General features: G+C 49.1%; 2 protein-coding genes across 8 annotated transcripts in view; one reads left to right on the top strand and one right to left on the bottom strand.

The window, feature by feature from the left end:
- Positions 1–5,735: 5,735 nt before the first annotated feature.
- On the bottom strand, positions 5,736–23,096 carry WFDC3 (WAP four-disulfide core domain 3). Of its 6 annotated transcripts, none has more exons than XM_027078198.1 (6): positions 23,047–23,096; positions 11,914–12,004; positions 7,794–8,041; positions 7,333–7,464; positions 6,589–6,774; positions 5,736–5,972 (listed from the first exon to the last, which is right to left on the bottom strand). In XM_027078198.1, the coding sequence occupies exons 2-6, from the start codon at positions 11,949–11,951 to the stop codon at positions 5,956–5,958; spliced, it is 621 nt and encodes a 206-aa protein (XP_026933999.1). In that variant the 5' UTR covers positions 11,952–12,004; positions 23,047–23,096; the 3' UTR covers positions 5,736–5,955. The 6 variants fall into 6 exon arrangements, with proteins under 6 accessions (XP_026933999.1, XP_026933998.1, XP_026934001.1 ...); XM_027078197.1 differs by lacking the exons at positions 11,914–12,004; positions 23,047–23,096 and adding exons at positions 15,142–15,230; positions 17,092–17,293; XM_027078200.1 differs by lacking the exons at positions 7,794–8,041; positions 11,914–12,004; positions 23,047–23,096 and adding exons at positions 15,142–15,230; positions 17,092–17,180.
- DNTTIP1 (deoxynucleotidyltransferase terminal interacting protein 1) overlaps positions 17,208–23,248 on the top strand; it is a 23,761-nt gene continuing 17,720 nt past the window's right edge. Inside the window, exons 1-3 of one of the 2 annotated variants that reach the window (XM_027078195.1) lie at positions 17,208–17,374; positions 17,954–18,024; positions 18,678–18,774. In XM_027078195.1, the coding sequence (XP_026933996.1) occupies positions 17,270–17,374; positions 17,954–18,024; positions 18,678–18,774 (273 nt within the window). In that variant the 5' untranslated portion in view covers positions 17,208–17,269. Of the gene's footprint in view, positions 17,375–17,911; positions 18,025–18,677; positions 18,775–23,248 lie in introns of both variants that reach the window. The other variant, XM_027078196.1, reaches the window with a different exon arrangement.

The raw sequence follows: 23,248 nt of genomic DNA, 5'->3' as shown, positions 1-23,248 counted from the left end.
AGCGAGCTTGGACTCGGTAACAATTTCCCTGTCCTGAGTGCACTGGTGTCCTGGTCCAGACTGGAGCTGGGGTCCAGGTTGTCGTTGGAAGAAAACAATTTAAGAGCTGTTACCTGATGGTCTGACAGTCAGTATATAAGGACATGATGACAGAGTATAAATGAAGAAGTATGAAAGGGAGCGTATGATGCAGAGTTATCCTTGCCTGTCCCTCTTTTTCTTCTCAAACTATCGCAGTGGATCCCAAACCACTAGCCTACCACTACTTTATAGTTAGAGAAAGTAGAATATTAAAATTAGAAGAGGGACTTCCCTGGTGGTCCAGTGGGTAAGACTCCGTGCTCCCAAAGCAGGCGGCCCGGGGTTCTATCCCTGGTCCAGGAACTAGATCCTGCATGCATGCCGCAACTAAGAGTCCACATGCTGCAACTAAGAAGCCCACATGCCGCAACGAAGATACCGCATGCCGCAACTAAGACCCCGTGCAGCCAAATAAATAAATAAGTAAATATAAAAAAAAAATTTAGAAGAATTTTGAGGTCAAACAGACCAAGGTTCAAAGTAGCCCTCTGACTTACTCTGGGACTTCGGGCAAGTTACTTAAACTTTCTGACTCTCCAGAAAGAGAAAGACAAATACCATATGATATCACTTATATGTGGAATCTAAAGTATGACACAAATGAACATATCTACGAAACAGAAATAGACTCACAGACATAGAGAACAGGCTTGTGGTTGCCAAGGGGGAGGAAGGTGAGGGAGGGTTGGATTGGGAGTTTGGGGTTAGCAGATGTAAACAATTATATAGAGAATGGATAAACAACAAGGTCCTACTGTATAGCACAGGGAACTATATTCAATATCCTATGATAAACCATAATGGAAAAGAATATGAAAAAGAATGTGTGTATATGTATACCTGAATCACTTTGCTGTACAGTAGAAATTAACACAACATTGTAAATCAACTATACTTCAATAAAATAAAAATTTTTTTAATAAAAAAATAAACTTCTGACTCAGTTCCTTCATCTGAAAAACATGGGACTTCTCAAGGCCACTATGAGGATTAAATGAGATTGTGCATGGAAAGTTCTTAGCTTGGCATCTGGGACATAGTGCTCAAAAAGTGTTCCCTGTGAACTCCTTTGGGGGGTTTCTTCATTCTTTACTGATGCTTGTGAATCTAAATGAGGCTGCCCCTCTCTGCACTGATCTCTTTGACAAGAGGGCCCCTTGCCTGGGGCATGGGTTGAGCCTCCTGCCCCTCTCATCCCACGTGCACCACTCCCCAATTACACTGTGCCCCACCAGACAGCAGTGAGATCCAGGAGGACGACAGGGAGAAGATGCAGGGGTTCATGGTGCTGTCAGGGCTCAGTGCACCTGTGGAGCTAGGGACTTCTACCACCAGATGGTCAGGAAAGGGATGGAGAAGGGAAGACTTGCAAGACTCACTGTCTCTGGTCAAAGAACAGGTCTTGGTCAACCCATACTTGAAGACTGGCAAGTGTCAGAACCTCAGAAAATCCTGCCCAGGGCGAGGATTTATTAGAGGAGGTCATCGCGAGGACGTGACCGCTGGTTGCCCCGTGCATGGGACCCGGGCAATCGGAGGCTCCTCACCCCCTCCTCCGTGCTTGGAATGTACCTTCTGCCCACTGTTCCCACAGTGGGAGGTGTTCCAAGGATGCGGCCTTAAGACAGGGATGCTGTTGAAACCATCTGCACGGTGTACACGGCTGAACCAGGCTAAGGCCTCCCTGTAAACTTTTAAGCTTCTGGAGGCGGGTGCAGAGATTGGCTGGTCTTGAGCCCGCCCCAAAACAAACACGTAAGTTCCCTTGCTGGTTAAAACTGCCACCTACCGGGGCTTCCCTGGTGGCGCAGTGGTTGAGAGTCCGCCTGAGGATGCAAGGGACACGGGTTCGCCTAAGGATGCAAGGGAAACAGGTTCGTACCCCGGTCTGGGAAGATCCCACATGCCGCGGAGCCTGTGCTCCGCGACGGGAGGGGCCACAACAGTGAGAGGCCCGCTTACCGCAAAAAAAACCAAAACAACAACAAAACCCTGCCACCTACCAATCCGGAGTGGTCTGCCTCTTTCTTCTCTCTCTCTCTGCCCTCTGTGTGCCCTCCAGAGTAAGGGGCTGGTTTCAAATTTCACCCAGGAAGTTCCCAAGGTGAACCAGCAGGAAGCTGAGAATTAGGGAGGGGGAGGTGTGTGGCTTTTCTACCAAGTCAGAAGCTAATTTCAGGGTGCAAGTTTAGGGAGTAGGACCAGGGTCCACAGAAGACTTACACTCGCAGGAAGGAAAGGTTCTGATGGCTTTTTTGGTTTAAGGTACAACAGTAGGAAAAGCTGCCCAGAAATGTCTTGGAGGCGCGCAGCGGGGAGGGGTGGGGTGTTGCAGGGTGCGAGACGTGGAATTTGGCCTCCTCTCAGCCCTTGACCTCCAGCTCCAAGTTCAAATTCAGCCTGAACTTCAGCCCTTTCCTCCTCTCTCTCTCTCCCCCCTTTCTATCTTCCTCTCTCTCTCAAAAACTTGCTACCTATAGGCAGGTCAGCAGCTCCCATGCGGACAGGATGGGCTGCCCCAGATGAGAAGGGAAGTTCTGGAAGGGACCCCTCTCCCAGTGCTCAGCCTGAGCTGCACCTGGAGCTCACACCTCCCGCTCCAGCTCCCCACCCGGCAGACAATCATCCTACAGGGGCTTCCCTGGTGGCGCAGTGGTTGAGAGTCCGCCTGCCGATGCAGGGGACGCAGGTTCGTGCCCCGGTCCGGGAAGATCCCACATGCCGCGGAGCGGCTGGGCCCGTGACCCATGGCCGCTGAGCCTGGGCGTCCGGAGCCTGTGCTCCGCAACGGGAGAGGCCGCAACAGTGAGAGGCCCGCGTACCACAAAAAAAAAAAAAAAATCCTACAGTATTTTAAGATCCCCAGATTATCTTTCATTGAAAACTCTTCCATACTGATTTTTCCAACTAGATGCATGTATAATATTATTTTGCTTGTTTTAATAAACAGTAATTAACAAGTAAACATTCATTATCAAATAAATAATGATAAGCAAAACAATGGAAGAGGGATTGGCTAAAATGTTCATCGGCCCATCACAGACCCCGGTCCTTCCCAGCTCCCTGCATGTGAGCCTGGAGGCATGGGTGTCCCTAGGATGCCCATGGGTGTCCCTAGGATGACCACCCTGAGGCTCACGCCAGTAACTCTTTTTCAGCTCAGGCAACGCTGTCCTATGTCTCCTCTACTCCAAGAGATGAATGTTCTAAACCAGCAGAAACCAGAATACCACATGCCAGTATGAAAACAGAGGAGGAAAAGGGGGTACAAAAACCCAGCAGTGGTGAGAACTTTTTTTAAAATTTATACTTCACCTTTTTCCATTAAAGTTGGGAATTACAGGGCTTCCCTGGTGGTGCAGTGGTTGAGAGTCCACCTGCCGATGCAGGGGACACAGGTTTGTGCCCCGGTCCGGGAAGATCCCACATGCCGCGGAGCGGCTAGGCCCGTGAGCCATGGCTGCTGAGCCTGCATGTCTGGAGCCTGTGCTCCGTGACGGGAGAGGCCACAACAGTGAGAGGCCCACGTACCACACACACACACAAAAAAGTTGGGAATTACAAAAGCATTTCTGCAATATTCAACATGAGCAGTGATACCATTTTTTTTTCTTGTTACAAAAGCCCTGCCTACTTAGAAATTTCTGTCCGAATTTTAAATGCATATGTCCTTTGACCCAGTATGGTACACACAGTTTATTACCTACCTATCCCAAAAGCATTCCCTCCTTTCTTCTTGCTAATAGAAGCTCGATTTTTTTTTAATTCTCAGCGCTTTTTTTTTAAGTTGTGTATTTTATTTTATTTTATTATTTTTTTGGCTGCATTGGGTCTTCGTTTCTGCAGGTGGGCTTTCTCTCGTTGTGGCGAGCGGGGGCTACTCTTCGTTGCAGTGCACAGGCCTCTCATTGCAGTGGCTTCTCTTGTTGCGGAGCACGGGCGCTAGGCACTCGGGCTTCAGTAGCTGCAGCACACAGCCTCAGTAGTTGCAGCATGCAGGCCCTAGAGCACGCGGGCTTCAGTAATTGGGGCACACGGGCCCAGTAGTTGTGGCTCGCGGGCTCTAGAGCACAGGCTCAGTAGTTGTGGCACACGGGCTTAGTTACTCCTCAGCATGTGGGATCTTCCCGGAACAGGGATCAAACCCGCGTCCCCTGCATTGACAGGCAGATTCTTAACCACTGTGCCACCAGGGAAGTCCCATCAACTTTATTTTTTTTGGAAGTATAGTTGATTTACAAGGTTGTGTTAATTTCTGCTGTACAGCAAAGTGATTCATTTATATATATATACATTCTTTTTTCATATTCTTTTCCATTATGATTTATCACAGGATATTGAATATAGCTCCCTGTGCTATACAGTAGAACCTTGTTGTTTATCCATTCTAGAACCTCGATTTTTATAGCCACGTGGTCACCTGCCTCAGCCTCAGGGATGAAGCAGGATTAATTTAAGATCTTAGGTCACTTTCCCATTAGCGTTTGCAGACATTTGCTTTCCAGGCCTTCCTTGCAGCTCCAGCCAATGAGATGACAAGGGAAGCCTGGGAAGGCCGTGGCTTCTGGGGAAGCCACTCTCCATCAAGAAAAAGAGAGCATGGTCTGCTGTAAAGGTCTTTTCACCACTGCCCTCTACACACAACTTCCTGTTGTGACATCTAGAGCTGCAGTAACCATCCCACACCCATGAGGTGACCGGCACAAGAACAAAAGCCAACACAGTGAGGATGGTGGAGACGGAAGAAATGACTCTGGCCATCAGTGTTTCGGTCCAGCTGCTGAACCAGCCTCACTGCCTCTCTCCAGACTCTGACGTGAGAAAATTAAATGTCTTTATTGGCTAAGCCACTATTAGTTAGGTTTTCTATTAATTGCAGCCCAGCAAACTCCTAATGGGATAGACTTGGGAATTACATTCATTCTTTCACTCATTCAGCAAATATTTACTGAGAGCTTGTTCTTTGCCAGGCTCTATTTAAGAAACTAGAATTCTACTACCAAGAATTTACCCAGATTTTTATCTGCAAAAGTAGGCCATGATTTTTATATGTGAAAAATGTTAATGTCCAACAAGAGGTAACTGGTTAGTTATTTTCATGGAGCTGTATTAAAAGAATGTATGTGATGGCATAAAGGATCTCCAAGATATAGAATAAAAGATCTCCAAGATATAGAATATATTTTTTGTCTACATAAAAAATATATATTTTAAAAATTATCTTGGTCCCAAGAACCTAAAGACATCCCTCCCTACAGCAAAGCTACCTGGAGGGGACAAAACACCTGTCTTGGAGCCAAGGGCTGGCCCCCAAGGAAAGTGAGCCAAGGTGGGACCATCCAAGTGACTCAAAGAACTAGCCACTCACCCCAGTTCCATTCCCCAACTCACATTCTCCAACAAAAGAAAGGTCAGCAAGTCCAAAAAGAGGCCTGACTGTCCCACTCCTGGACAAGCCTATGGCAAGTCACCCCGGGTTTGGCTTCCGTCCTTCTCCCCCCTGGCCACACCCAACCAGCATCCATTTCCAGTGTTCTCAGAAAGAAGGGATCCCCTATCCTTCCTAAATAAGTCAGTCCCATAATCCCACAGCCACGTTCAGACCCCCTTGCTCTCTTTCCTCATCTTAGCCCTCAAGGAGCACAGACAAGAGGGTCAGCATCAGCCTTTATTGGGGAAAAGAAGCACCACACACCCACTTTCCAAGCCCAGGGCTGGGTTTCCTACGGTCAGGGCAGCAGCAAGAACAGAAACAGAGCAGAGAGGGCAATGAAAGTCCCTGGGGGTGTCACAAGCCCCAGGACATCATCCTCTCCTGGCTACCAGGACAAGCCCCCTGGAGTCACCAAAGAAACTCAGGACACATCAGGACAGCTACGGCACCGGGCTCTCTGCAAGTAGAAGAAACATCAGGTCACAACTGTGCCCTCCTGGCTCCAGCTCCTCAAAATGTTTTTTCCCTTCCACCCTGGAGAAGTTTGGCAAAGATTGCTCTCAAAGGCCTTACATAGCTCCCTGCTTCCCAGACAATCCAGTCTAAACTGGCATTGAAGACTCTTATCATTCATTGACCAACCTTACATTTCCTGTTCAAAAAACAGCCTGTCTGTTCCCTTACACACTCTCTCACCACCCCCATCCCAGCTCCCCAAACACGTCACATACATTACCCCCTCTGTGCCTTTGCTGACCGTCACCAGACCACGCGTGCAGCATGTTCTCTGGGCTCTCCTCCCTTGGTCACATCCTGCCTAGGCTTTAGGGCCCAGATCAAACCCTACTTCTAGGAGAAGGACCTTCCCAAGGAGCCACACTTACTCTCATCACCTATACGCGCATACTGCCTATACAAGGGTTCTGATCTGTGACATAGAATCTTTCTCTCCAACTAGACTCTCCAGGGCAAAAACTGTCTTGCCCTTCTGGAGTCCCCACCCAGCACCTAAGCCAGTGCTCTGTACATAGCAGTTAAGGCCATTGTTACTGATAACAATGGGCCGTACTCACCTAATTCAAAATTAGACCTGATGGTCCGGTTGGGGTTCAGGGCCAGCTGGGGCGGCAGGATTGGCGGGACACAGAAACGGCCACAGCCTGACTTGCAGCACTTTTCCCCAGCTGGGCAGTTCTCATCCGCCATGCAGCTGACAATGCACAGGCCCGCCAAAATGTTTGGACAGTCACCACCCCGCCCTGTGGGATAAACAGGCATAGGTGTAGAGACAGGAGGGTTGGTGCAATGACTCCAAGTTCCCATCTGGGACTTAGAGGCTCCAGATGAATCCATCCCTGATTCTAACTAGATCTTAACCAAAGATCTGGCTGGAAAACCTTGAAGTTCAAGGATCCGAGCCCCTGCAGGGCCCCAAGAGAGCATCTGAACTAATGATTTCCAAAGGGTGTCCCACAGGAAGTTCTCTAGCGGTACCTTGGGACTTGATACCTCTGTGGGTTTGGGGCTGGGGCTGGGTGGGATGCAGAAGAAGCAAGGCTCCCAGAGCACCACCCTCTCCCCCTATGCTTGGGCTTCCTACTAACACCCACTGCCTTCCTCTAGTTCTTTCAATGCCAACATGGGCCCCTTGGTCCTTGGAGGAGGGTTGCTTTGGGTTGAAGGGCTAGGAGGACTGGAAAGATGAGAACTCTGACTCCTCCCACGAAGAGAAAGAGAAGAAGGCCACAGATGGCTCCCTCCCAAGCCAACCCTGGGACCCCAGGAGCACTCAAGTCTTCCCCAAAGAGCCAACATACCTCCCTTGATGTCTCCATGGCAGGCATGGCCACAGCCAGTGCTGCAGCACTTATGTCCCTGAGGACAGGATGCGTCCCCATCACACAGCTCTTCACACGGAAGGGGGTCTGCAGGACATTCACTGCCAAACTCTGCCATAAAATCAGAGCATTGGGGCCCAGAGGTGTTCAAGCCCAGTGTTAACAGTTATTTTTATTGGGACTCTGAGTACAAAATACATTTTCCATTGAGTCCCGTGTGTACTTTATACCTATTTATGTGTAAAATGTACATATTTATGTGCATACATGTATATGCAATGCTGATACTTTATATTCTATTTCTTTTTTTTTTTTTAATGCTGACCACAAAATACTAAATAGCTATCCAGACTCACAGACTGAAAAGCACTGTTGAGGTCTAACACATTGTGGCAAACGCACTAGCTGCTACCCCCATATTCATCCTCCCCCTTGCTTACTGTGGTCGACATCAACACTGCTGGCTGCTGGAATACGTGCTCTTGGGTAGCCCCCTCCCACACCGTCTCTGGGCTCGACTGGGTGACTTGCTTTGACCAACAGGACACCAGCCAAGTATGATGCAAGCAGAGGCTTGAGCAACACTTGCGTACTGGGGCTTGAACACTCCCTCTTGGAAACCACCCACCGTGCTGCAAAGCAGCTTGGGCTAGGCTGCGGGATAGTGAGACGCCTCCGGAGAGAGAACCTGGAGGAGGAGAGCCCATCCTGGACATTCCAGCCACAGTGGAACTTGCCAGGGAGCTCCCAGCTGCATGAAGGACCTCAGCTGTGCCACTGGGTATAAGAACTGCCCGGCTAAGCCCAGCCAACCCACAAAGCCACACAACTGTGAGAAAGAATGCACTGTGTTAATGTTGATGACTTCAGGATTGGGGCTTTGGGGGAAAAAAAAAAAAAAAAAAAAAAAGAATGCACTGCGTTACGTCGCTAAGTTTGGGGATCGTTTGTTAGGTGGCAATAAATAACTGAAGCATTTGTGAATAGAACCCCAGGCTTGTTCTGAGAGGCAGTGAGCCCAGTCAGCTAAAATGATTTGCTTCCCCCATATTCCCTTGTAACTAGGGGTGACCACAAACTAAGATATAAGCTGGGAAAACTATTGCATTGTTGGTTCAGGGAATACAGCTGTCAAACTGCCCTCTCATTTCTTTCTTCTTCCAGTCCAAAGACAGACAAGGAATCAGAGCAGCCTTCTTGCAACCAGGAGGCACCCAGTATGAAGACAAAGTCAAGAATCGCAAAGGAGAGACAGAGAAATTGCTTCATCGTGGAGTCACCACACCAGCCCTGGCGCTGACTTCAGGACTTCTTGTTATGTGAGAAAGAAGAATCCCTGTTGGTTTCATTTTCTGCTTCATGTAGCCAAACACATTCTTGATGTGCCCTTTCACAGCCCCTAAGAAGATAATGAAACTCAGAGAAGAGAAGGGGTTGGCCCAGAACTGCAGAGTGAGTCTGCGGCAAAGCAGGACAAAACTCAGCTTCTCGGTTTGCAATGAAGCACTCTTTCTACTACACCATCTTTAAGACATGTGGGCAACAGGCCAGGTCCACGGGGGCAGGCACACCCAAGATGTCACATCCAAACCAAACCCACTCACCATGACTCATTCCTCTCAGTGTTTATTTCAAGTTTTTTAAATGGAGGGGAAAATGACAGGCAATGCAAGCTTTGTAGAAAACCGAGACAGGACTGGCCCAGTGCCTCTGACAACGAACATGTACATACGATTGGACACAGCTGGCTCTGGGAACTCTGACATGATGGAAAAAGCAAGTGTTGGACTCCGAGAGAATACATGCAGCTAAACAATCAAGATATAATAACCTGGCGTCCTAGGATTTTTCGGAATAGCCCCTATTTCAAGTATTTTTTGCCATTGTCCGCTTGTGTCACAATTATGTGTCTTGATATATTTTATTCAGAAAATATGGTCACTGTAACCACCAGATGTATCTCCCCACGCCTCCCCACCTGTCTGACAAACACTAAAATCCATTTAACAAGGAACAAAGCCTTTTACCCCACGGTGGAGAAGGCTGCGCATAAAATAAATCTCCCTGGTTGGGAAAAACACAGCAACATAAACTCACCAAGTCACCGTGTGCCCTAGAGTGGAGGCCTAGAATACCACACTTTCCAGATATCACCATTTTTCCGGGCCCAACTCTGAAGTAACCAGTGCCAGGAGGACCCTGCTACCTCTGCCCTTATCCTCAGGACCAGGCATAGAGACCAAAGCCCTACCCTCTCCCAGGCCAGGCTTCCTTGAGGTCCCTGGGGTTTTGTCAAATATTAGAAGCAATGAAGGGACACTTAGGAAGATAGGCTGAAGCCCTGAGGGTCACAGCACATCCCCTCGGACCAGTGCCCAGCAGAGCCACCCAGTCTAATACCCTATCTGATGCTTGAATCCCTGCCAAACAATCCCCTACTCTCAGCTGAACAGCGGGAATTAAGGGGGCTTCAGTAGCTCCAAGCCAGACTACGCCATCCTTATACTTAAGCTAGACAGCCTTAGGTATAAGGAAGTCCTTCTTTATACTCAGCCGAAATCTGTTTCTATCCATTGGTCTTTTTCCTATCCCCAGACACCTGGCAAAAACATGGCTCATGCCATCTCTTTAGCCATCCTCTGCCTTTCACTGTCTTAGCTTTGCCAGGCTAGGTAAGCTCAGTTCCTCATAACGCATGGTTTCCAGTCACCTCACAGGTATCTTAGCAGGAATCAGGATGAGAAATAGGAATGAGAGCCAGAACGGGGATGGTCATCCCTAGCCTCCAGATATGCCCCTATCCCAAGATCCCAAGCTATCACCAGAAAAGTAGAATAAAAAGCTGAAGCCTAGGAAGTACGCACACTTAGTCTTTACCGTTGCCCCAGCTCCAACCTTCCCCTAGGGAAGAATGCCAGCTGCTGGCAGAAAATAAATTTCAAAACTTCTTAAGCCAAGAAGGGCCCTCTGAGCCTTCAAACCTACTCCTCTTCTCTTGTAAACAGACAGACACCCAGAAGCGGGAAGGATTGGCCTGAGGTCAATGGTCACAGAATTGGGTCCCAAACCCCCAGCTCTGACACTAGGTCCACTGCCCTTTAACCCACATCATGGTGATCCCCTGCACTCCGCAACGATCACCCAAAACCAAATCACCAGGCACTGGGACTCAGCTCAGTTCTGCCAAAAGACCCAGTGGTAGACAGTTTTAGGGGTTAGGAAAACTTATAAATAAACTAGTGTGTCTGGAACCCCCAAGACCACTCCTAGTTTTGGTGATTCTCTAGGACTCACAGGACTCAGCATACAGTGTACCCATGGCCATGATTTACGACAGCACAAAAATACAAAGCAAAATCATCAAAGGGAAGAGGTGCACGAGGTGAAGTCCAGAGGAAGCCAGGCGCAAGCTTCCAAGAGTCCTCTCCCAGGGGAGTCACACAGGATGACTTCATTCCTCCAGTATGGAATTGTGATGGTACATGTGAAGTGGTATCTACCAGGGAAGCTCACTGGAGGCTTAGGGTTCTTCCTGCGGTCTGGTCACATGGGTGCTCTCTGCCTAGCTCATACCACTCTTATTAGTTACGGTGGCAGGAACCGTCTCAAAATCCAAATTCCCAGAAGCCCACCAAGGCCAATCTTGTGAGCAGGCCTTTCTGAGAATATCAGTCTTGGGCCTGCTGTGTCAACTCTTAGCTGTACAACCAGCAGTGAGGTTTTAGAAAAAGGGGACCCAAACACACAGGGAGCCCATGCCATCAATGCATACGAAGGATACAATGTACATGTCGTGGGACTTCCCTGGTGGCGCAGTAGTTATGACTCTGTGCTCCAGGGCTTCCCTGGTAGCTCAGTGGTTAAGAATCCGCCTGCCAATGAAGGGGATGCGAGTTTGAGCCCTGGTCCAGGAAGATCCCACATGCCACGGAGCAACTAAGCCCACACGCCACAACTACTGAGCCTGCGCTCTAGAGCCCGCACTCCGCAACAAGAGAAGCCACTGCAATGAGAAGCCCGCGTACCACAAGGAAGAGTAGCCCCCGCTCGCCACAACTAGAGAAAGCCCGCATGCAGCAACGAAGACCCAATGCAGCCAAAAATAAATAAATAAATAATAAATAAATTTATTTTAAAAGACTCCACACTCCCAGTTCAGGGGGCCCCGGTTTGATCCCTGGTCTGGGAACTAGATCCCACATGCATGCCGCAACTAAGAGTTTGCATGCCACAACTAAGGATCCAGCAAGCCACAACTAAGCAGCCCGCCGGCCACAACTAAGACCCAACACAACGAAATAAATAAGTAAATAAATAAATAAATGTTTTTTAAAAATAATAATAATGCACATGTCATAATAAGCAAAACAGAGGGTCACGGGGGATCAGGAGGGTTCAACTTTCATGCGGTGGAAGGCAGGCCATAAGGGAGCCAGAGGGGACAACTCTTAGGCCATAATCTGAATCTTCACTCCAAAACCTCCTCCTCCTCCTCCCAAAGTTGTCCCCTTCTCAGTAAAGACCACCACCATCACCCAACAGCTCCAGCCAGACAGTCACCACCCTTTTTGACACTTCCTTTTCCTCAACACCCACATCTGCTAACTTCTTTCCCCGGGCCTGTCAGCTTCACCCTCAAAAGTACTTCAAGTCTGCCACTCTTCCAGGTCTGCACCCTGGTCTGAGCCATGATCACCCCCAACCCAGCCTGGCATATTGGCCTCTCAACTGGCCTGCCATCTTCTACATTCGCCCCATCCATTTTTCAGACACCAGCAGAGTAGCCTTTTTAAAATGAAAAGCGGATCAGGCCTCTCCTGCTTTTATAGCCCCCTTTAAAGGCCTCCCATTGCACTTACAATAAAGCCTTAGACAGAGGCCCCGGAGACTCCCCCAAAGCTGGACTCTGCCTCAACTGGAACCACCTTCCTTCACCATCTCTTTCCTCCAGCCACACTGACCTTTCCCCTCCTTAAAATAGTAAGCCCTGCCCTACTCCACTGCTTTTGCCCCTGCAGTTCCCTCTTCATAGCACTCCACCCAATGGCCAGCTCCTTCTCATTCTCCAACTTAAAATGACATCTCCTCTTTCCCTCTCTTTTCTTTCCCTTCATTGCACTCATCACGACTGGTGGTTATTCTTGCTCGTTTATGATTATTTACTGTGTCTCACATCAGAGGGTGAGCTCCATGAGAGCAAGGGCCGTGGCTACCATGCTTACCCCAGGATGCCCAAATGCCAGGTAGGGTAGACACTCAATATGTATTGAATCCATTTATAAGTGAGCAAGTGAATAGACAAGCCAGACCTCAGATAGTTGGGAGGGAACCTGAACAGCAAGGTGCTGGGCATAACTATATGAGCTGTCAGGTATTATCTGGCAGGTTTTGTACAAGTTTCTTATGTGCATTTCTTCTCAACTGCATGCTGTAGACTGAATATTTGTATTCTCCGAAAATTCATATGTTGAAACCTAATCTCCAAAGTGAGGGTATTTGGAAGTGGGGTCTTTGGGAGGTGATTAAGCCAGGAGACTGGAGCCCTCATGAATACTAGTGGCCCTTACTGCCCTTCTGCCACGTGAGGTCACAGCAAAAAGACGGCAGGCTACAAACCAGGAAGCAGGCCCTCCCAGACACTGAACCTGCTGGACCTTGATCTTGGACTTCCCAGCCTCCAGAATTGTAAGAAATAAATTTTTGTTGTCTATAAGCCACCCAGTCTATGGTATTCTGTTATAGCAGCCCAAATGGACACTGCATTATCACTCTATGAGATAAATACCCTTATCTCCATTTTAAGGATGATAAAAATGAGGTTCAAAGAGATGAAAGGACTTGTCCAAGGCCACAGAGCCAGCAAGCAGAGGAGCCCGGTTCAGACCCATGCTCAGACCCGAACTGCCTCAGGGGAGCAGGTCCCAGGGTCTGTCCTGTGCCCTCAGACACCCTGACATTCCTCCAAGTTACCAAACAGACAGGACAGGCTATGGTAAGCTTCTGGCAAATCAGAGCTTAATGAAAGTTGAGATTATTCATAGCCCAGGAAGGGGAATTCCCTGTGCAGTGGGCTGTAGCAACGAGTCCCGCTGGGTGAGTGGGCCAGCCCTCCTCCAGGAAAAAGTAGTTAGCTAATATCCCAGCAGAAATATTACTTCCCACCAGACGAGGAACCCCACTCAGCCAGTGGGCTCTGGGAGAGGTGCAGAGAGATCACTACTCTAACCGGCCAAGCTCCAAGGAAAGAGGAAGCCCCATCTGGGCTGGCCAGAGCCCAGGGCAGCTCACCAAGCTGCCTCACCTGGCGGCCGGCCTCACCCTCAGCCCCCGCAATTCAGCCATCACCTTCAAACACTGCGAAGATTGTACCAGGCCTGACAAGTTGACAGTGAGTGACCCGCATGAGACAGATTCCCAGGCTCTGGTTCCAGAGCTGGCCCTCCAGAGTCCTGGCAAAGAGTACAACACTCTATTCTCCCTTACGGGCAGGCTGCCCAAGGGAGCTGCTGCAGCCAGGCGCAGATAACGCCACTGGGTACAGGGAAGGGGCCTGCTACCTGGGGAGGTTTGGCTGGAAGGAGGCCAGCCTTAACAGGAACCCTGAGTTCAAAGTATAAGATGCAGATAATCAATGGCCTGTTCTCTCCTGACAGAAGGCAAAGAACTGGGGACACGAGTGATTAAAGGAGAAGAGACCCCCCAAAAGGGGAAAAAAGAGGTGAGCTAAATTTCAAGAGCCAACCTAGGAGATAGGAAGCTCTCTGGCTCTATCTAGCCCAGAGGCAAGATCGGAAAGGAGACTCGGATTTCGCCTCTCAAGCCAACATACCCTTAAGGGGTGCCTGCTCGACAGAGCCGACCACAGCCTGCGCTGCAGTGCTTCTGCCTAGCCAGACAGGATTCATCCTCCCGTTATGGCTCTTTGCATGGGGTCTTATCGCGAGGGCATTTTCCTTCTTTCACTGCAAAAGTTATCACTTGAGATTGGGGCAACTGGCGAGGCCTCAAGAAACAGGGAATGGAAGCCAAATGTACTTCGGGGACTTTTAGTCTCTCCAAAATTCCTGTCAAAAATATTTCTGGGGCTTCCCTGGTTGCACAGTGGTTAAGAATCCGCCTGCCAATGCAGGGGACACAGGTTCGATCCCTGGTCCGGGAAGATCCCACATGCCGCAGAGCAACTAAGCCCATGCGCCACAACTACTGAGCCGGCGCTCTAGAGCCCGCAAGCCACAACTACTGAGCCCGCGAGCCTAGAGCCCGTGCTCCGCAGCAAGAGAAGCCACTGCAGTGAGAAGCCCGTGCACCGCAAGGAAGAGTAGACCCTGCTCGCCGCAACTAGAGAAAGCCCACGCGCAGCAATGAAGATCCAACGCAGCCAAAAATAAATAAATTAAATAAATAAATAAATTCAAAACAAAATATTTCTGCAACCACTTTCCCCTTCTCCCACACAGCTGCTAACATGCACCCAGCACCACACATGGACCAGCCACTCTGCAGAGAGAGAGACAGAAAGCTTGGGGCGATCCTATTCTCACCCTAGGGTGAGAGCCCTTGGGAAAAGCTAGAACCTCTAGTAAGCCAGACTGGAAGTGCTATCTCCAGAGAGGACAGAGAAAGCCAGGAAGACCTATCCTGGCTGTCCCAAGAATCTATGCGTCCAGTTCTGTTCTACAGAGAAGACCATCTCCCCAGATGAGGACCCTCACTCTGGGAGGAGGCAGGGGATGACTTCTCTAGTCGTTTTCTATTGCTGTTAGCCAGGGATCCCAAATGATAGCTCACCATGCTCTCCTGCAGTCACCCAGGATGCCACAGACCCAAGAGCAAGAAGTGCCTTCAGGAGGAAGAGGCAGCTCGACATGATGATGATGCTGAGGGTAGAGATGAGAACTCAGTTCAGGCCAGACGTGTACACCTTGCCTTGTATCAATACATCAACCGAGGGAAGGGCAAGACTAGGGGATTGGTCTAAGGCCAGCCACAAAGTTTTCCCTTTCGCAATAATCCCCAACGATGTCTTCTCCAGACAAGAAGAAAAGTGACTGGTTGCTAGTGTGTGGGAAAATTCCTGGCACTACCAAAAGACACACGTGATTGGAATGATCAAACTCTGCAGTATACACAACATCCCTGGACAATGATGAGGAATCTAATGGGCAGCTGAGGAAATGGAGGGATGGCCACTGGATAAAGGATCAAAGAGAGCCTTAGAGGGTTTTGGAAGGACACAGCTACAGCTGTAATGAGAGAGGAAAGGACTAGAGACACAACTAAAGAAAAGAACCAAAGCTAATAAAATGCACTGTGGCTCCTGTCCATCCTAGCAACCTAGAAAACAGAGAATGGAACAGACCAGTTAGAAACTATCCAAAAACTACAGAAAAGCAGTGTTTAGATTTGTTCAGAACTAATATAAATGCACCAAAAACCTAAATCTTGGTCCCTCTAGCCCATACAGGGTATTATTGGACTATATGAAGGTTAGTCAACAAAACCCAAAAGAACAGTTGCTATGACTCAAGTAGTAACCTAGGTCATATATACTCCCTTTCTTTATCTCTTCTTCCTATATTTCTTTTTATTTTTTTTATCTATTCCTTTGGTCAACCATGATACCTAACAGCAATACCTATTGGCATTGCTTAGCCTAATAAGGTTAAAGGGTAAAAACCTCCTTAATAGGGACAAAGAGTTTGGTGCCAGAAAGTTGCCTTGTTGTTTTAAGGCTGATATTGGAGCGTGGAGATAATTAACATTTACTGATGACCTAACATGTGTTTTATACACATTATTTATTTTATGCCTCACAATAATCTTGCAGAAGTAAGAAAACTAGTTCAGAGGGAAAATTAGCCAAGGTCATTAAGCTAGTAAGTGGTAGCTGCTGGAATTTAATAATAGTAATGACAGATAACATTGTTTGAGGGTTTACTACTGCCAAGGTTCTAAGTACTTTACATGAATTAACTCACTTAATTCTCATTGCAACGCTATGAGTTAGGTACTATTATCCCCATTCTACAGATGGGGAAACTGAGGCACAGAAAGAAATGTGGGTCACAGCTAATAAGTAGCAGAACAAAGGTAAGCAGTCCAATCCCATAGTCAGTGTTAACCACCATATCATAATGGATTTGAACTCAGATCTTTCTAACTGCAAAACTCATGCACCTTCTACTACCCCGTATTACGACCTGATAAAAGTAATTTTATCTACCACCCATAAGTAGATCCAATTCTATTCATGGACGTCTTACCTCTAATGCAGAGCTAAAGGGGCTCTGGGGAACTCCACAGCTGCTAAATCCCGCATCCCCAGCCCATCCCAGTATCACGCATCTGGAGAGAGAAGCCCAGAATCTTCATTCAGATGCCTTCAGACGCCAAGAGGCAATCCCTGGGGTCAAGGCCTGGAGAGACCACTGGGTGAGTGGGATGGCATGGGCCAGACCCCCTCTTGCTGGGTTTCGGGGTCCTCGCATTGGGCCCATCCAATTCCGGGGGCTGAGTGCCAGGCATATTAAAATCTAGTTTTCCAGAGACAACTGCAGGCGCCTCGGTACCAAACGCTGCCCTCCGCTCCCCAACACCAGCCCGAGGAAACCTGCTCCCCTCCTCCTGACCCGCACTTCTCCACGGGTCTTGGTCCGGCCAGAGAAAGATCCTTGACTGAACACCCACAGTTTACACCCGAGGGGCGGCCGCTCCCGAGAGGGAGCCTGGTCAACCTACCACAGGGCCTCTAAGCGTCTGGGACCCGGCGAGACGCGGCGGCTCGGTTTCCCTGGTAACCCTGCCGCTCGCTGCGTCGCGCTTCCGGAGACTGCGGGCGGCGCGCTCCAATGACGTCACAGAGAGACTTTTCAGCCGGTGACAGAGTCGGGCTGGACTTGTGGAAACCGGGGGCGCCATGGGGGCCACTGGAGATGCTGAGCAGCCGCGGGGACCCGGCGGGGCAGAGCGGGGCGGACCCGAGCTGGGAGACGCGGGCGCAGCGGGGCAGCTGGTTCTCACGGTGAGGGCGTCCCCGGGGAAGCCGCGGCCAGGCCTGGGCTTGGGCCCGACAGGGCCTCGGGCTCCCGGGACCCTGGCCCGTGGGCGAGAGAAGGAAGCGGCTGGTGCTGCCGAGGGGTTGTGGTTGTCGAAGTCCGACGACCCGGCTTCATATTCTGGTGCCGCCCCCCCAGCTAGGTGACGTAGGCCGGCCCTGCCAAGCCCCTGAGCGCCAGTTTTCTCTTCTCGAAAATGGAGATGATTAGGCCCTGCCTCGTAAAGTTGTTGTGGGAAAGGATATAAATGCGGGTAAAGCGCCCAGCGCATCATCTGGCACCGAGTAGCCCCTCGGTGGACACTGATTCCTTTCCTCCGCCCGTTCCTGAAAAAGTGGGGTTGGGATTTGGGGGCAGGAAGCTTTATCTCGGTTCCTCTTCTCTGGTAGGACCTTCCAACCACTGCCCTCCCCCCTACCCCAAGCGGGGAGAGACGGTGAAAGCACCTGAGAAGCAGGGATGTCTAGGTATAACTTAATACCCACCCTCCACCTCCACCCCAGCGTCACGGACCTCGGTGACATCTGCTCCCTTGGTCTCCACAGAACCCTTGGAACATAATGATAAAGCACCGGCAGGTACAGCGGAGGGGCCGCCGCTCACAGATGACAACAAGGTAAGGCTGGTCTTGGGTGGGACTTCCTCTCCCAGGCACTGGCTTGGGAGGCAGCTTTTGGGTCCCCACTGCACAGAGCTGAGAAAGAGATCATCGACCAATAGAAAGAGGAGATTCAGATTCTGTAACTCTGTGTGACCTTGAGCAAGTCATTTCCCTTCTGAACTCAAAAGAGGGGGCATGTTGATTCAACAGTGCCCAAGGTCCCTAACATTCACAGGCTCTGCGTTTGAAGGCTCCAAAGAGGCAGGATAGCATGGAAGTTAAAAAAATGTGGGGCTAATAGTATCCATCTCAGGGAAGGGAGAGAGCACAAGATGGGTCTTTGGGATGCTGGTTATATATGTTTCTTGACCTGAGTAGCGATTAAAAGGATGTTCACTAAAACTGTTTGTTAAAGTGTATAGACTTTTTCTGTGTTAAGTATTATACCTCTATAACACTTTAAAAATAATGCCATTCCATAGAGTTATGAGTATGAAATAAAGTCCTGCATCTATGTGGTTTGCAGAGCACCTGGGCACGTGGCTCGTTTTCTGTAAAAGCCATATGTTATTGTCATTAAAGGGTCCTATCTCAATAATTGGCTGGGCAGAGTAGGAAAGGATATGTTTGGGACATGCCTCCTGACTGTGTCTCCTTCCTGAATGCAGTTTCACAGATCCTGCCATCTCCATGGATCTCCTCCGAGCTGTCCTGCAGCCTAGCATCAATGAGGAGATCCAGACTGTCTTCAACAAGTACATGAAGGTGAGAAGGACACAAAGATAAAAAATTAACAGGAATAAAGCTCATGGGCAGTCCTTGCCTGCATCACAGTCTCTCTTTCTAGTACACACAGATAATCAAAAGTTTTCCAATTCTGAACCCCCAAAGAATGTTTTTCCTCTTTGGGGGTAATTTGAATTCCTCTTCTTGTTACCAAACCAAACTCGGGTCTTACTGCTTGCCCACGTGCAGTGAAACCAATCTACTGTCCCTGGGTTGTGGTGAAGGAAAGTACAGCATTTATTGCAGGGCACCAAGCAAGGAGTCCAGGACAGCTAGTGCTCAAAATACCCAAAGTCCCCGATGGGTTTCAGCAAAGCTTTTTTTTTTTTTCTTTTGCGGTATGCGGGCCTCTCACCGCCGTGGCCTCTCCCGTTGCAGAGCACAGGCTCGGGACGCGCAGGCTCAGCGGCCATGGCTCATGGGCCCAGCCGCTCCGCGGCATGCGGGATCCTCCCGGACCGGGGCACGAACCCGTGTCCCCTGCATCGGCAGGCAGACTCTCAACCACTGCGCCACCAGAGATGCCCCCTCAGCAAAGCATTTTTAAAGGCAGAATGAGGGAGGGGCATCCCAGGGTCTGTGATCAGCTCGTGCACAATTCTCTGATTGGTTGATGGTGAGGTAACGGTGGTGTCACAGGGGTTAACATTATTAATCCTTAGGCTCTGGGGGCTATGTGCTCATATTCATCAGGTAGTTCATTTCTTCCCTTTGGTGGTGGATTTAGCATCTATAAGACAATTCAGGAAATGTGCATCAGATACTGTTATCTAGGTACTTGAGGGAGGAGCTAAAGCAGAGGATATGAGGGAGGGGTCTGCCCCCGGGAAGGCCCCATAGGGTCCTGCTCCCTTACATTTGGCCAAGCTGTTGTGAGGATGAAGTGACTTAAGTGTAATATGCTTAGCACTGTGCTTGGAATGCAGGTGTTTTTATTACTTGTTTAATAATATCATCATTATTACTATTTAAAATTCTTTTCAAGATCTATTAATAAACTTATGCATGGCTGTACCTGGATGTCCCATGGATACTTCAATCCCAGCATATTCAGGACTGAACTCTTTTTTTTTTTTTTTTTTGCGGTACGCGGGCCTCTCACTGTTGTGGCCTCTCCCATTGCGGAGCACAGGCTCCGGACTCGCAGGCTCAGCGGCCATGGCTCACGGGCCCAGCCGCTCCGCGGCATGTGGGATCCTCCCAGACCGGGGCACGAACCCGTGTCCCCTGCATTGGCAGGCGGACTCTCAACCACTGCACCACCAGGGAAGCCCAGGACTGAACTCTTGTTTTTCTTCCTAAACCTTCTCCTCTTGTGTTTATTCATTCATTCAAAAAGTATTTACTGAGCACCTACCATAATGCAAGCACTATGCTAGGCACTTAGGGATGTAGCAGTGAATAAAATGGACAGTGTCCTTACCCTCTTTAAATAAATGTGTACTTTGTCAGGGAATGCCAGAGAGAACAGGAAGAGAGTGACCGATAGGGAACAGGGATGCTATTTCATAGCTTGTGGCTAGGAAAGCCCTCTGATAAGAGGACATTTGAGCAGAGACCCAAATAAAGTGAGGAAAGAACAAGTCGTGCAAATACCTGGAGGGAAAGCAACCCAGGCAGAGGGAACAAGGGCAAAGGACCTGAGGCAGAAGCATGCTTGGCACATTCAAAGCAACAGAGTGGCTGGAGCCAGCAGAGCCGGAAGGAGAGGAGAAGGAGAGGTGACCAGACAGGTAACAGACTCAGCTCAGGCAGAACTTTAAAGCTGTGGTGAGGACTGTGAATGAAATTTATTGCTTGCCACATCAGGAAATAAAGGATGTTGCAGCCATCAAGCCATCACATTACAGCCACCCTGATGTCGAGCCATGAGGGAACTCAGGATAGAAACAGGATGCCCGCCATCTAGCGGTCAACTGCTGCAGCCACCCCTGACCGTGCACCTTGAGGAGACTCAGGATGAGAAAGCACAGGATCCTGGTCCCAGATAGCTGAGGTGCATATTAAAGGAATAATTTCATTGAGCCCGGACTCTTGCATCTTCCCGTGCATAGGAAAGTGCTAAATTCCTTAATTTGAGATGTCTGGTTTTCTTTATTGAAGAGTAATCTTTTGATGTTCCGACTCCGTGGTCTTTGTTGCGAAAACTCCTATATATCCTGGCTCCCCCCACTTGCCTCTTTGAAGTAGTCCCTCAGAGCTGTCTGAGATGCTGTGTCCCAGGCTTAAGTCCTCAGTTTTGTCCACTGAATAAAATATAACTCTCAACTTATCAGGTTGTGCATTTTCTTTCCAGTCGACAGGACTTTGGGTTTTATTGCAAGTAAAATAGAGGCTTTTGGAGAGTTTTGAGCGGAGTTCATGATCTGAACACTTTTAAAAAGTCTCTCTGACAGTTGTAAAGAGAATAGACTTCAGGAGGACCAGTTAGGAGGCTTGAGATGATAGTGGCTTGGGTGTTAGCAGTAAAGGTGTTGGGAAAGAATCAGATTCCGTATGTGTTTTCAAGGTAGCAACAGGATTTGCTAATGATTCAGATGTGCCGGGTAAAAGAAAAAGAAGTAAACAACTCCGGAGTTATTTGCCAGGGTCAACTGTAAAGATAGGATTGCCATTGACTTGATATGAGGAAGATGGAGACAAGCAGGGGAAATCAGGAGCTCAGTTTTGGACAAGTTTGAATGGGACCATCATTCACTTAGAAACCAGAGTCCAGTGGCTCTGCCCTCTGCTCCATCTTCCATATCCAGTAGTGGGGTCCTGTACCTTCCACCCCACAGTATGACCAGCATACCCTTATTCCTTGCCTCTGCCTTGGTTCAGGCCTTCACTATTTCTCATTCAGGCTCCCACTGTAATCCCTAACCGCCTCTGTTCTTTCCCTCTTTCAATCCACCCTCCATACAGCTGCCAGTGATCTCTCAAATGTAAACCCAATGGTGTCACTCCCCTATTTAAAATCCCTCCACTACTTTCCATTTTTTTCTGGGTGAAATCCAAATTCCTTAACATGGCACATATGGTCCCCTGTGATCAGCCACACTCCCCTACATACCTAGTTATTCCTGCCCCTGACTTCTGCACATCCCAGAATGCACCAAGTATTCTAATACCTCTGCACCTCTACATGTGCAAAAATAAAGAGGTTAAGCCCCTAGGAAAAGGCTAGACCAGCATTCAATCCAGGACTGTCTACCTCCAAAGCACTTTCCTTGTTGCTTGTCCCAGTAGTGGATGCCATGATTCAGGAACTTTCTCTCCTGAACAAATGCTGGATAAACACAATTTGTGGCTTCACGTAGTCTGCAAAGATAAGTCCTTGCCACACTTGTTTTTATTTTATTTTACTTTTTTAAACTTTATTTTTGGCTGCGCTGGGTCTTCATTGCTGCATGCAGGCTTTTTCCAGTTGCAGTGAGCGGGGGCCACTCCTCTGTGGGGTGTGCAGGCTTCTCACTGAGGTGGCCTCTTCTGTTGCGGTGCGCGGGCTCCAGTAGTTGTGGCACACGGGCCCAGCAGTTGTGGCGCACAGGCCTAGCCACTCCGCGGCATGTGGGATCCTCCCGGACCAGGGATCGAACCCGTGTCCCCTGCATTGGCAGGCGGACTCCCAACCACTGCACCACCAGGGAAGCCCCACACTTGTTTTTAGACGAGGTACAAATGACTTGATTACATCACAGCTTCAGGTAAGTCCAGGCTCTTGATCGACCTCATCTGATCACTTTGTTTGGGGCCTCATGTCACCTTGTCCCTTGGTGTTTTCAGACTCAAGCTGTCCCTCTTACCCAATGGAGGAAGCTTCTGCCTTTCCATTCCCCAGCCAGCTGGGACTGCTGACATCCTGGGGCCCTGGCCAAGTCTCACCCCTCCCAGTCTACAGATGTTTCTTTCAGACTGGGCGAAGTCAGAATTCAATTAGGCTTTTCCACTCTCTGGGTCTTTTCTGGCCTCCCTGACCTGTTCATCTCAGGTACTGGTGTGGTTGTTTTTTCTTCTGTGGAAGTAAGACACGTACATTATAGAAATTGAGAAGATAGATAAGCAAAAAAAAAAAAAAATCATATCACCACTTTTACTCTAATATATTCTTACAGTTCTTTTACTCTATATATTCTTACAGTTCTACAGTTTGCTTTTTTGCTGTTTTAGATAAATAGGCTCACACTATCCCAGACTATTTTATAACTTGCTTCCTTCACTTGACAAAATATCATGAATACCTTTTCGTGTCAAAAATATATTCTCCTGGGCTTCCCTGGTGGCGCAGTGGTTGAGAGTCCGCCTGCTGATGCAGGGGACACGGGTTTGTGCCCTGGTCCGGGAGGATCCTGCGTGCCGCGGTGTGGCTGGGCCCGTGAGCCATGGCCACTGAGCCTGCGCGTCGGGAGCCTGTGCTCCACAACAGGAGAGGCCACAGCAGTGAGGCCTGCGTACCGCAAAAAAAAAAAAA

This window comes from Aethalodelphis obliquidens, unplaced genomic scaffold (genome assembly GCF_003676395.1).
Source record: "Aethalodelphis obliquidens isolate GAN/ISIS:26980383/991018 unplaced genomic scaffold, ASM367639v1 scaffold42, whole genome shotgun sequence".
Taxonomy (NCBI): domain Eukaryota; kingdom Metazoa; phylum Chordata; class Mammalia; order Artiodactyla; family Delphinidae; genus Aethalodelphis; species Aethalodelphis obliquidens.
This window is presented reverse-complemented; position numbering and strand designations above follow the sequence as displayed.